This window comes from Ahaetulla prasina, chromosome 2, assembly GCF_028640845.1.
Source record: "Ahaetulla prasina isolate Xishuangbanna chromosome 2, ASM2864084v1, whole genome shotgun sequence".
Lineage (NCBI taxonomy): Eukaryota > Metazoa > Chordata > Lepidosauria > Squamata > Colubridae > Ahaetulla > Ahaetulla prasina.
Genome location: NC_080540.1, coordinates 157,692,660 through 157,706,137, shown reverse-complemented (window position 1 = coordinate 157,706,137; position 13,478 = coordinate 157,692,660). Strand labels below are relative to the sequence as shown.

General features: G+C 39.8%; 1 protein-coding gene across 3 annotated transcripts in view; it reads right to left on the bottom strand.

Moving 5' to 3' along the window:
* FMNL3 (formin like 3) overlaps positions 1-13,478 on the bottom strand; it is a 117,400-nt gene that overhangs the window by 35,892 nt on the left and 68,030 nt on the right. For 2 of the 3 annotated variants that reach the window (XM_058165984.1, XM_058165985.1), the window contains exons 6-10: positions 9,596-9,748; positions 7,654-7,762; positions 5,666-5,742; positions 2,556-2,649; positions 1,071-1,145 (exon numbers count right to left, since the gene is read on the bottom strand). In XM_058165984.1, coding sequence (XP_058021967.1) covers positions 1,071-1,145; positions 2,556-2,649; positions 5,666-5,742; positions 7,654-7,762; positions 9,596-9,748 — 508 coding nt within the window. The remainder of the gene's footprint in view (positions 1-1,070; positions 1,146-2,555; positions 2,650-5,665; positions 5,743-7,653; positions 7,763-9,595; positions 9,749-13,478) is intronic. The other variant, XM_058165987.1, reaches the window with a different exon arrangement.

Here is a 13,478-nt window from a genome sequence, read left to right as displayed (position 1 = left end):
TGCAACCATTCATTGTACTTGGATGATGGTTGCCAGAATCACAATCATGTGAGTGGAAGTACCGCAACGTTGTAAGTGAGAGGATCAGTTGTGAGTCACTTTTGCAGGGGCATCAAAAGTTTGATCAGTTATATCGAATAGCATATGAGTAAATTTAGGAAATATTTTGTATTAGATATATTTCTGAAGGAGAGGGGAATTGAGAGTGTGATTAAGTGTGGAGAGACTAGAGATTATAATTTAGGAATTATTTTAGATTATGATTGTTAGTTTTGATACCCTGCATTTTGTTCTGGGAAGTCAGGGTGGGGGGCGGGGGGTATGGGGGAGGGGAATTGGGGGGTTGAGGCTAGAGATGGAGTGATGGTGAATGTACAGGGATTAATGAAGATGTATAAATATAATTAATGTAGGGTCGGGTCTGCCCAGTTACCATTTTAGAACGGTGGGGAGGGAGAAAAGAGAGAGTAGGAGGTAGGAAAGAGGAGAAGAGGAAGGAAGAGGGGTAGAAGAGGGAGAAGGAGTGTAGGGTGGAGGGAGGAGAGGATGTAGATAAGAGAAGGAGAGGAAGGTTTGGAAAGAAGGCAGAAGAAGGTAGAAGAGGGAAGAGAGTCAAAAAGGGGGGTGGTGACTGGGCAAGCCCGACTAATTGTATATAATTGTACATTGGATGAATTATTTGTTATGATTGTAAAAATAAAACTTTTTTATTAAAAAAAAAAAAAAAATTGATCAGTTGCTAAACGAATGGTTTTAAGTCAAGGGCCACCTGTATATTGGTTGATTATCAAGACAGGGAGCGTGCATAAGCGCACCAGCGTGCCTACTGTCCCTGTTCTACTATCCCCATTTATTTGTATTCATTTCCTTTGTTCATGTCCATGTTCCTATTCATACCTGCTATCTTGTACGTGTTTGACAAATAAATAAACAAATAAATAAATAACGCATCCAGTCTGTCACTTTTTTCCCCTCATCATTGGGCCAAATGAGCAGCTTGGCATACACAATTCCAAAGCAAATGTGTTCTTGCATATATTTTTTTCTAACATTTTTTTTTAACTACCTACCATGAAGTCAATATTGCTATCCTCATTACGGAAATATTCCATCAGTTTCTCAAAGCGATACTGCTCTTTGCATACCTAAGAAAAGAAAACACGCCCGGATCATACACAAGTTGTAGTCCTGATGAGCCTGCCAAATACATTTCATTCCATTGATGCTGACACATTTCCATAAGTGCTCCTCCACATAGCTGTGCAGTGGTTACTTTCATGCACACTCCCAGAGTAATTTCTTTTTCTGGTCACATACCCAGAGAAAGAGAGTTTTGTTATCGGCAGGTGGTACAGGAGGGCAAGTACTGTGTTTGAATTATTCCCACAGAAACATCCTTCAAGTTACACTTTGAGGGCCTGCTGGTTTTCCTTCAACCGCTTCAGGGTTTATTCATTTTTGCCTCTTCTTTATTAGATTAAGCTTCTGAATATTTTGAGAGGATTGACAGCCAAATCGAACATCTAATAAACACACGATCCGCATAAAAATCCTTCAAGAATCATTCAAAGAACACACAAGAGAGATATTTTCAGAAAGATATTAGGCTCTTTGAGAAGCTACTGATGAAAAGATCCTGTGGCTAAGAGTCACTGACTTGAACTTCTGAAAATGAGACACTTAAGAAAGTTATCCGGAGAAGATCTTGACTGCAAGTGAGCAGCAGCAGTTGTATGAGTATATAAACAAAATAAGGTGGCATGCAGGCCGGGCTAAATCATGGATTCAGGTTTGTGTTATCTGCTTATTTCTGCTGGGAGACTCAAGGCAATACCAAAAAGACAGGGCAGGCTGCATTGATAAAAAAAACTCTGCCCAAAGTAATATTAGACACTTGAGTAGATTTGACTTGGGTTGTCATTTGGCAAAATAAAAGAAGTTAATGGTCACTATCCATCACATCAGTTTTTCTCTATTTTCCTCCCTCCCCGATATGCATCTGTCTCTAGGTTGTGACCAAAGTCCTTCCATCTAACCATTGTTTCTATCTGCTTCCTTAGATTTGCATACCCTTCCTCAATCTAGTGTTCCAGATGCGTTGGACTTCAAAACCCACAATCCTGTGGATCAGGGGTGAAATCCAGCAGGTTCTGACAGGTTCTGGAGAACCGGTAGCAGAAATTCTGAGCAGTTTTGAGAACCGGTAGCGGAAATTTTGAGTAGTTCGGAGAACCGGTAGCGGAAATTTTGAGTAGTTTGGAGAACCATCAAATACCACCTCTGGCTGGGCCCTGAGTGGGTGGGAATGAAGATTTTGCAATATCCTTTTCCCAGGAGTGGGGAGGGAATGAAGATTTTGCAGTATCCTTTCCCCAGGAGTGGGGAGGGAATGAAGATTTTGCAGTATCCTTCCCCTGCCACGCCCACCAAGCCATACCATGCCCACCAAGCCACGCCAACAGAACCGGTTGTAAAAATATCTGGATTTCACCACTGCTGTGGATCTTCAGAGTTTGATACCTATGTTTTCAAATAGATAATAAAAGCAATCTCACCTCCTTGAAGTTCTCAAAGGCAGCCAAAATGATCTCATGACCGCCTCGCACAAGACACACAGCTGCCAGCAGTTCTAATACCAGGGCTTTTGTCCTGGGGAGAGAAAGGAGAGACTCAAAACTAATGGACAAGCAACTAGAAAAAAAATCATGGAACCCACAATGGAGAAACGGTTGGTGAGGATGATAGAACTTTGATTAGAGAAAAAAACAATATCCTCATTTATGATTGACTGGAAACCCCTACCAGATTTTTTGCATAAAAGAGAAAAATGCACTTATAATTAGTGATTTCAATTGTTATAAAAAAAGATAATAGAAAGAGTTTTCTTTTTTAAACATGGTGTAAGAGATAACTTTGTAATTGTGCTTATATTTACTGCTAATATTTATTTATTTCTATTTCTTTTGATTCTTTCTTTTTTCTTCCTTAATGGCTTATACTCTTTATTAATTTGTGTTATTTTTTTTGGTAAACATTTCAATAAAAATTTACAAGGAAGGAAGGAAGGAAGGAAGGAAGGAAGGTAGGTAGGTTGATTCATCTGAAAAGAGTAATGCAGGTAGTCCTCGACTTACGACCACAACTGAGCCCAGAATTTTTGTTGCTGAGCGAAACATTTGTGAAGTGAATTTTGCCTCATTTTATGATCTTTCTTGCCACCAAGAAAGGGAATCACTGCAGTTGTTAATTTAGTATCACGGTTGTTAAGTGAATCTGACTTCTCTATTGACTTTGCTTGTCATAAAGTCAGAAAAGGTGATCCCTTCACCCCAGGACACTGCAACAGTCATAAGTATGAATCAGTTGCCAAGTGTCCAAATTTTAATCACATGGCTATGGGGATGCTGCAATTGTGAAAGTGTGAAAAATGGTCATAAATCACTTTTTTCAGTGCCATTGTAATTTTGAACGGTCACTAAATGAACAGTTGTGGACTATCTGTATTTTTATTCTGACCATACACACAGCACTAACCCTAATGTGGAACTACAGCCTTTCCTGTCAGCTTTGGTTATTGGTCCTGGGAATATCGCAACATGAAGGTAGAGACTCCCTCTGTTGCTCAGCATTTGATAGTTCCTATTAAAAAAAAATACCTTCCCCATTTGCAATTATGTCATTGTTGAGGCTGCTCTTTAAAATCAAAAGATATGTCACCATGCACTAAATCTGAACATTACTCCATGTAACTGAGGGTCTGCTCTCCCCTTAAGAGTTTCAGATCAGAACAATGAGTTGCGTAGAGAGGACATTTTATATGTAAAGTACATGTTCCATCAACAAATTAAGTGTTTTCCCCAATATATCTTAAAGAAAGCCTAGAAGGTTTTGTAAACATTGAAGCCAGGTTCCTGTAGGCATCGTAGTATACACTAGATCTACATACTGGAGTACAGCACATGTTTTACAGTGCAAGGAAAAACCAAACCCTACACATACTCAGTTCTTACCAGGAGAAGCCAATGCCAGATAGGGTAGAAAATACTTAGCTATAGATACTAGAAGTCTGATCTCTTACAAGGAAGACTATTATGGTGTACTGTATTGGGTGGAGTCTAGTGAATTAGTTCGGCTAGACCTCTTTCATTAGGAGAAACCCCAACTTTGGTGGAATGAAGTGCAATAATTACTACCTGATTACTAGTGGTCCCCCAAATCAGGAGAGTGTGATTTCAGATTAATGAATGGAAAAAAACCAGATCCGCCAGATGATTTTTAAATTTGCTTTCCCACCCACAATGTATATGGCTACCAATCACACTGTGATGACCTTGGGTGATTAAGAACCGTTAGAAAATAAAACCAATAACAAAATAAAATAAGTAATTGTCAACCAAGGTAAAAAACCAATAAACAGCTATTAAAATAACCACATCACGTGGACTCTGACAAACTGACCCCCATGCCTGGGCACACAGTCATGTCTTCAGGCCCTTGTGAAAGGCCAGCAGAGTCAGGGCTATCTAATCTCTGGAAGAAGGATGTTCCAAAGGGTGGGTGCCATGACAGAAAAAGCTCATTTCCTGGGTTCCCAAGATGACAATCCTTAAGTGGCAGGAACCATGTCTCCTACCAGATCTAATGGGATGGGTAGAAGTGTTTGGAGGGGGAGGGGGTCCCAACAAATAAACCAGTCCCATACCATGCTTTAATTTCTAAGGATCAAGAGAGGAATTAATTACAAGATACAAAACTGTGTCATCTGTGCAGAAAGAAAGAAAAAAAGACCCTGAGCTGTAGAGAAACTATAATTATGGTTATCATCATAAATATTATTTTATAGAACATATCAAAAGATGCCAAAGACACAACTTGCTCACATGCCTGCTGTTCTCCATATGTGCATCCAGCCATCATTTAATGCCAAGTGTTAAGGAACATTACTGAACTGATTTAAGATACGATCAAGTAACTTTGCTGGAGAGTTTAGGTAACCAATGAATTTACATTAGCAACACAGCTAGGCAGTATTTCTGGATGTATACAGAGCTTTTAGTAAGACCAAACAATACTGACATACTGCAAAACAAATGCACATCTGCTTTACAAATTAACATGTGTTTGAAATCAGATTTACTAGCTGGAGATAGACCACATTACAGTATTGTTTAGTTTTTTCAGAGTTGAAGGCAGTTTGAAAAATGTACCACTGCTGAAAAGGAAAAAAAAATTATCATACTGTTACTCTTGCTATAAAGGTATTACAAACGATTGTGATATTTCACAAACCTGCTTACTCTGCCTGATTAGCAGGAATAGTAAGTCAAAAGAAAGATTTGTTTGGCCTCACATCATGGGTCGCAACACTTCTAAGTCCCTTTCAACTCATTCAGAAAATACTTATTTGCCTTTTTAAAAAGAACCCAGAAGACTGCACTTTTAGTAGAGTTTGGAAGATTGTGCTTTCTAAACTTATCAGAAAACTTGCATCTCCATGATTCCCATGATATCAAAAACACAAAATTAATGAAATAATCTTAAAATTGGTCTCATATTTCAATATTAATATAGTCCATGTAAATAGCACTATATAAGCCTTAGTACACAATTTCAAAAAAATAAATGACAATCTTCATTTTCATGAGGCTCATAAAAGTTGTCTTACCTGGGGTTTTTATTGTTCAAACTGAGAGCAATCTCATTAACAGCGTGAGGATGTGACATGACCAAATTGAATCCGTACTGGAAAGGAAAAGAATTTATATAAACATTAGAAGTTATAAGAAACAGATAGCCTTATTTAAGATGTAACATACATATCTAAAGGTGCTTTTTCAAAAGGCAACTCTTTTTCCTTGAAAAAGTTTCACTTCTCATCCAAGAAGCTTTGTCAGTTCTGACTGTCAGAACTGAAGAAGCTTCTTCAATGAGAAGCGAAACATCTACAAGGAAAAACAAAGTCCAGTTGCCTTTTGAAAAAGCATCTTTCGGACAACCATGACCTGGATGACTGAGAATCTCTATAGACACGTAGTATATATAGATAGGTGGTTAAAGAAAGAAAGAAAGAAGTGAGAAATGTAAACAACAGATAACAGTATATGAAGCGCTGTGCAAATGTGTTGGAAACAAGGCAGGTTTTGCAACGATAAAAAGGTATGGAGAAATTCAGTGAAAGGTGTTTATAGTAGATGTAAACAGTTTCCTTTTTTTGCCCCTTGTGACATTATTATTGGCTTCCTTTAAATTAATATATTTCTGTACTCTGCATTAAGCTAATTATCTTGAAAAGGGTTGTCACGATGAGTAGGCAGGCATATTGCATGAGTAGGCAGTTCGGTTCTGCAACCCAACAAGAAAAACACAGACTTCAGAGGATAATTAGAACTGCAGAAAAAATAATTGCTACCAACCTGCCTTCCATTGAGGACCTGTATACTGCACGAATCAAGAAGAGGGCCGTGAAAATATTTACAGACCCCTCACATCCTGGACATAAACTGTTTCAACTCCTACCCTCAAAACGACGCTATAGAGCACTGCACACCAGAACAACTAGACACAAGAACAGTTTTTTCCCAAAGGCCATCACTCTGCTAAACAAATAATTCCCTCAACACTGTCAGACTATTTACTGAATCTGCACTACTATTAATCGTTTCATAGTTCCCATCACCAATCTCTTTCCACTTATGACTGCATGACTATAACTTGTTGCTGGCAATCCTTATGATTTATATTGATATATTGATCATCAATTGTGTTGTAAATGTTGTACCTTGATGAACGTATCTTTTCTTTTATGTACACTGAGAGCATATGCACCAAGACAAATTTCTTGTGTGTCCAATCACACTTGGCCAATAAAATTCTATTCTATTCTATTCTATTCTATTCTATTCTATTCTATTCTATTCTATTCCATTCTATTCCATTCTATTCTATTGTATTCTATTCTATTCTATATATGTTTTTTTTAAAAAAGACATTTTATATAAATAAATAAATTATTAAGTCCTCTAAAATGTCGCATACAGCGTAGCTTTGTTACACATAAACCTGATGCATAGTTAGATAGCTACAAATCATCATACAGAATACTCGGATAATAGAGAGGGAGAGGTAAAAGAAAAAGAAAAGGATATTAATTTAACAGAGAGAAGTCATATCAACTCACCACCCCAAATATCTCTTTGGAAATACACTATTTGGTGGTGGTGTCCCCCATCTCCTGACATACCTTTTTCAAGTAAATTCTTTTTTAGACAGAACTTTTAAGGCATAGCTAAGTGAAATTCTTCGCTGGTACTGACATTAGAGGATGCTACATTGCTTGGAGAGCCAAAGCCAACTGAGGTTAAGTGGGGGGAAAGCTTTGGGAGAAGAAAAAATGACCAGCAGGAGGTGCTGTGCCAGCAGAAGTAACAATAGGCCTGAATTCCCATCCTATTTTCTCTTCCTGGCCCCCAAAAATCTCTCAGGTGTTCGAGCCAAAAGTTCTCTTGAGGCAAAGCCAAATTATCAATGTAATAAAATGCATACACAAATTTAAAATCATTGGTTCTAAGACGGCAAAGTCCAATTTTCCTCAAAATTCACCACAGCCAAGCACCCCCCAAGAAGACCCCTACCCCTGCTCAAAGCCAGCGATACCTGATAGTTCATGATGGCTCGTAAACACAAGATGCACACGTGCACATCATCCTTCTGGCTCACCAGCCGTGAGTTTTTCAGAGCTTTTCTGCTGGGAAGGGTGGTGTATCTGGCAAAGAGAAGAGAGCCTTACATTTAGCAAGAAGCAGTAACCTCTCCAGAAGAATGCTGTCACTTGCCAAGGATGAGGTCACAGCCATAGCTAAGAAGGAACACTGAAATTAGAACCACCAGCTTCTGTCAGGAGGTTTCCCCAAGATGTATGTTTTCCTTTGGGATCAGAAAAGGCTGGGTGGCCTCAGGTCCTTCTTTGCAACCTGATAGCAGTTGTTCTAAAGACAGAAGGCTCCTAGAATTGCCAATCAGAAGGCATCCTGCAGCTATCCCCTCTTTTCCTATTTTGCAGATCTTGGTAGACAGAGAAGTTTGGGGCATGAGGGAAATTAAATAAACAGTAGAAAAAAATTTTTTTTTTCCTCAGAAGCAACTTCAAGCCATTCAGGGGGATTTCCCCCATGCTTTATTTCCCTAGTATTATTTATCTGTTTCTATTAGGGCAGGGGTCTGCAAACTTGGCTCTTTTAAGACTTGTGGACTTCAACTCCCAGAGTTCCTCAACCAGCTTTGGTTTCTCCCCCCCACCCCGTATTAGGGGGGGGGAACCTTAAAACATCCCAAAACATTACTTTAGCAAGATGAAGGTACATGGTTTATTTTTTATCAGCCCAAATCAGGAAAACCCAAACCAAAGCAATTAAGCAAAGCAATTATAATATTTTTTTAAAAAACAACAAGAAGAAGAAAGCAAATTATATTTTTGTTGTTGGAAAATGATCCAAATTTGGAAGAAAATAATGTCTTCCACGAGGAATAGAGAAACTAGTTACCGTAGTCCTCAAAAATGTGGCATGTAACCCAAACACCTGAGTGGCGGAGAGAAACTTGAGGTGAAATCTTCAGATGTCATCGCTAGACAAGAATGTTCAACTAAGAGAGGACATCTGCAGAAGTTATAGTGATAAAGTTTACTTCTTCTCCTCAAATATTCACTTCTATTCCTTTCTCTTCTTGTAAAGGAAGATGATCCAACCTGTAGTCTTGACTGAGATGCAGGAAGACATTGGGCCTTTCAGACCTAGTATGCTTATTATCCAATATGGCATTCTAACATTGAATTGTGGTCCCCACAATCCTTTGCTCATCATGCTTGGTTGGGATAGATGAGAGTTGAAGACCAAAATGTTTGGGCGGCATCTATTTGCCTATCCTGCATATTATCATTGCAGCAACAGTTTACCGATTGACTTTCTCTCTGAGGGTACCAGTGCCATCACAGCAGATGGCTAGACTCTGTTTTTTTTAGCTGCCCCTTCAAGCAAGAATAAACTCCCATGAGAGTTCGATCTTGTAAAAGCAGCTGATTTTCTTTGGGCCTTTTTAGCCTGAGCAAGTTGGCTTTCAGGCACAGGTTAAACCTGTCTCTCAATCCTTATGTGCCTCCTCAAATGCACCCACTTGCCTTCAAGCCAAAAAGCTCTGCCATGGATTACTTACTACAGGGGCTCTTGTCCACATGCCCACACATTATATCTGCATGCACACAGGCCAGGCTCCAGCCTGAGAGGTACATCACTATATGCTGCACATGGCACCCAATTCAAGAATACTTACCAAGGTAACAAGGACAGAAAAAAGAGAGAGAACAGGAGACCCAGCAAAGACAGGCAAACAGAGCAGGGCAAAGGACAAGGCCTGGAGCAGAGAGGAGACCTGGCCAGCTACCCACAGAGGAACATCAAGGGGGAAGAGTGGGAGTGGGAAGAAGAAATCAGCACACGGCATCCCCTGGAGGGCAGAAAGCAGGGCAGGTTTATTACTGTATAAGTAGCACCGCTGAATAGGATAACGTACTGGAGGTTGGCGGCAAGACAGAGGTACATACCGGAGAGCAGACTGGCGCGCAGAGCGAGCAAGGCTGTTGGCGTAGGGAGCAGACAGGGTGCTGGGGTGCTGCAGATCCTCTATGGACCTGCTCCAAGATTTCAGCTTCTCTAGCGCTCCATCCTCGCTATTTTCCAGACCCTCAAAATCAAACCTGGAGGGCAGACAGGGAACATACACCATACACACAGGGAAGCTTTAGGGCAAAAGCTGGCACGGAGGGGTCGAAAGCTCTGGATTCCCCAAAGGATGGATGTTTCTGCAAGCCACAGGTCAGCAACATGGAACATGACAAAGGTGTGAATCAAATGTCCTCTCTGGTAAGTACAATCTCTGTATGCAGAAATCACTGCCGCACACAGAAATTCCCAGGGCAATTTTACAGTATGGTTACACCAATACGGAAGCAACAGTAAGTATATTCCCCACCATGGAGGGTGGATTTGTATTAAGCACAGTCTTTTCTGACATCACCTTGTGCTATTTGGCCTGCAGTCAGTTGTCCTTCATAGACTATGATGTTTGCATTAGGATAGGACTAAACAGCTCAATTTCAGGCATATATCTTGGGAACAGCTGGTTCCATTTGTGCTGAATTCTGGATGGAGTTACTGTTTTATAATAGATTGCTGGAGCAGCTGAGGCTGAAGGAAGTTCCTTGTTAAAAGGAGGAATAGTTTTCCCAATGGGATACTTTTTCGTAAGTTGTTTTTATGATGTTCTTTAAATCTGTGAACAGTATTAAGTCAATACTGGCTCCTGGTCTATTTAAAAGACCAATTCAAAAAAATGAACTTTGCAGTTCTAAACAACCTGGGATGAAGTTGTATGAAAAATCCTCTTGTCTCAGACTATTTCTGAGTGACAAGATCTACAAATCCTTTCTAGATTTCTGCCTTTTTCCAGTCATAGCATTCTGACTTTAGGGCTTTCTCATAGAGTAGCTCTGGTAAATCCTTGTATTTTGATAAAGTTCAATAATCCTCCTAAACCACACTTTTTCCTAGTACAATTCAAATCCAAATATAAGCTATTTGCACAATGGTGTGTTCAATTAGATCTGCTCAATTCTTTTATATTTCAAGAATGGAAGAGCTAAGAATGCAAGTTTCAACTACCTACTTTTATATTTTTTGGCTAGTTCACTGATTCAAAAAAATGAAGATACTGGACAATTGGAAGAAAAACAGTCAATCTCTGAAAAAGAATGCTTTTCACTTACCTCTGATACCTCCCAATATCTGAGGTTTTGTCCTTAGTCAGGGCCTTCCAAAAATGTCTATCTGACTAGGTCAAACTATACTTGCTCAGACCATTCTCTCTGTCATGAAATCTGCTTTTGTTATGAAACACAAGATCCTATTCAAGCATATAATATGTGACTACCTTAGTTCTCTTTATATTTCTAAAATGATTTATACAATGGGCATGATTGTTATCTTCCCTTGCTTCTTCTGTCTTCTTTTTCCAAATTAATTTCTTCTTACATATGGACATCTCACTCTACTGTTTAAGAGATGAGCTTTGGAATAGAACACCCAAAAGCTGGTTTTCTTTTTAACTTGCCCTAGACCTGGATTGACAGGCATTGGTGAACTTAAGGGAGAACCTTGAGGATGCAGTTACAAAGACTGCAACAGATCCCAAACATGTCAAGGTATGTATGTATGTGTGTGTGTGGGGGGGAATAAGGGTGGTTGGGTAGATGGATGGATGGATGGATGGATGGGAAAAGAGAGAAGGGGTCCACCTCACCATTAAAGCCAGAGTCTAAAACAGTGATGGCAAAACTATGGCATGTGTGTCAAAGGTGACATGCTACAATGTTTTGGGTGACATGTCAGAATCCACCAACACTTGACAACTATTCTTGAAAACATGCCCCATTCTCACACAATTTTCAGAGGCCATGCAAGAATGAGAAGTGCTCTCGGGCAAGCTTCAGAACCTCTCAAAATCATGCAAGAACGGGGTGTGCTTTTGCACGGTTTATGGAGACTGCAGAGGACAGAGGAAAGCATTCCCAGAAGCTGCTTCGAAAATGAAGGCCTTACGCAACCTGGAGCAGTCTTAGATAGGCCGCACAGGCCTGTCAACAGAAAGAGACCATCACTTGAAGGGAAGTGGCATGGCAGATCCTGAGAAGCGCTAGGCCACGGGAGCAGTTGTGATGTTCCCCAAGGCACACACCTTGGGAAACATCATGAGTTAGCCTATTTTGAGTAGCAGGAGTGGCAGTTGGGGCTGAAGTCAAGGTCTGGCCTCTACTTCAGGTCCAGTCCTGGCATGCTACTGAGTGCTGCTCTTCAGGGTGGTCTAGATGGGGTCGGGGAGACAGATAAAACAGAACAACAGAGTTGGAAGGGACCTTGTAAGTCTTCTAGTCCAACCCAGTGGTGGGATTCAGCCAGTTCGTACCACTTCGGGAGAACCAGTTGTTAACTTTCTGAGCAGTTTGGTGAATGATTGTTGGAAGAAATCATTAGGGCAGAGAACCGGTTGTTAAATTATTTGAATCCCACCACTGGTCCAATCTCATCCTCAAGCAGGAGACCCTGTACAAGGGATGGTCTGTAAGCAGAGTCAAGTTACACATTTTCCAAATGTTTGATAGTCTGAGCCCGAAAGTTTCAATAATCACCGATCTAAAATTATCTAGCTAAACCACTGCTGACAGGTTGAGATCTCTTTGGCCTAAAAGCTTAGCATTCCTCAGTTGGATAAGAAATTTATTGTATGATTTATGGATTAAGGGGTTAAAAAGGGTTAAAAAGGACGGGGAAAGAGTAAGATGGCAATTACTCAATAGAAAGAAGGGCTAAAATCATAATACTATGTTTTCTTTCTGTTTTCCTTCTTTTTTTTTCTTACCTTTTTCCTTTGTTTTTCCTTTAATTTTTAAAATATTTTTATTGTAATAAATACTAATAAAATATTGAAAAAGAAAATAGATTTAATACATCGTAATTGTTTGTGTGTGTGTGTATTTGCATATAGATTCAGACACATAGAAAGAAAGCAAATAAGAAAGCCATCACTATGAAAAGCCCAGGAACATGAGCTGATGGGAATACAAATTTAAGAAAATTCATCTAGTATCAAAAAATCACAAACTTACAAGTTACCCTGAATTTTTTCTGTTCGCCTTTTTTGCTGCTTTTTTAATACTGTTGTATTCTGGCTTGGACTACTCCCTGTTTTATATTTCTTGATTGTTTAAAATAATTCACTCCAAGATCCCTGCTTCCTGAGAGTGGGATAATTTGGAGGGCGGTGGGGTGGTGGTGGGAGAAAGAAATATACAAGCTGCCATGGCAGAAAGATGAAGATAAGAATTTATGAGGATAAGGGGACAACTTCAAGAAAATTCACCTTCCAGTCAGAACTACCTTAGGATAGAAAACGGCACCTTTGCAGATCGCCTCATGCGCCACCATTCCTGATCAAGAGATACACTACATGTACATACCATGAGCTCCCTTGTCTGCTCAGCCCTTGGGACCTAACTAGCAAAGACATTTGGGCAAATGCAAGGTGAAAGTGTCCCAACAGAAGCAAGGACAGAGCCGGTTAGGTCTCTGGAGTGTTCCTCAAAACAACTGCCAGGAATTTTTTTCCCTCTTGTTTTGATATCCTTTGGTCTTTCTTTTCATGTTTCTGTTAGGATACCTAAATATTATTGCAAAATGGAATTTTATGGCCTTTCCAACTAATTCTTGAGGACTCTGGGGACTAACTTAGGCCATCTGTTGGAGGCTTCAAGAATAGTGGGATCAAAGCAATATGCAGTTTATTATTGTAACAGCACAGCATCTTCCCAAACCCCTTTTTAAACCATCTTTCTTATATTTTCTCGTCTCTCAACCAAGCAGCAGACGGAAGAA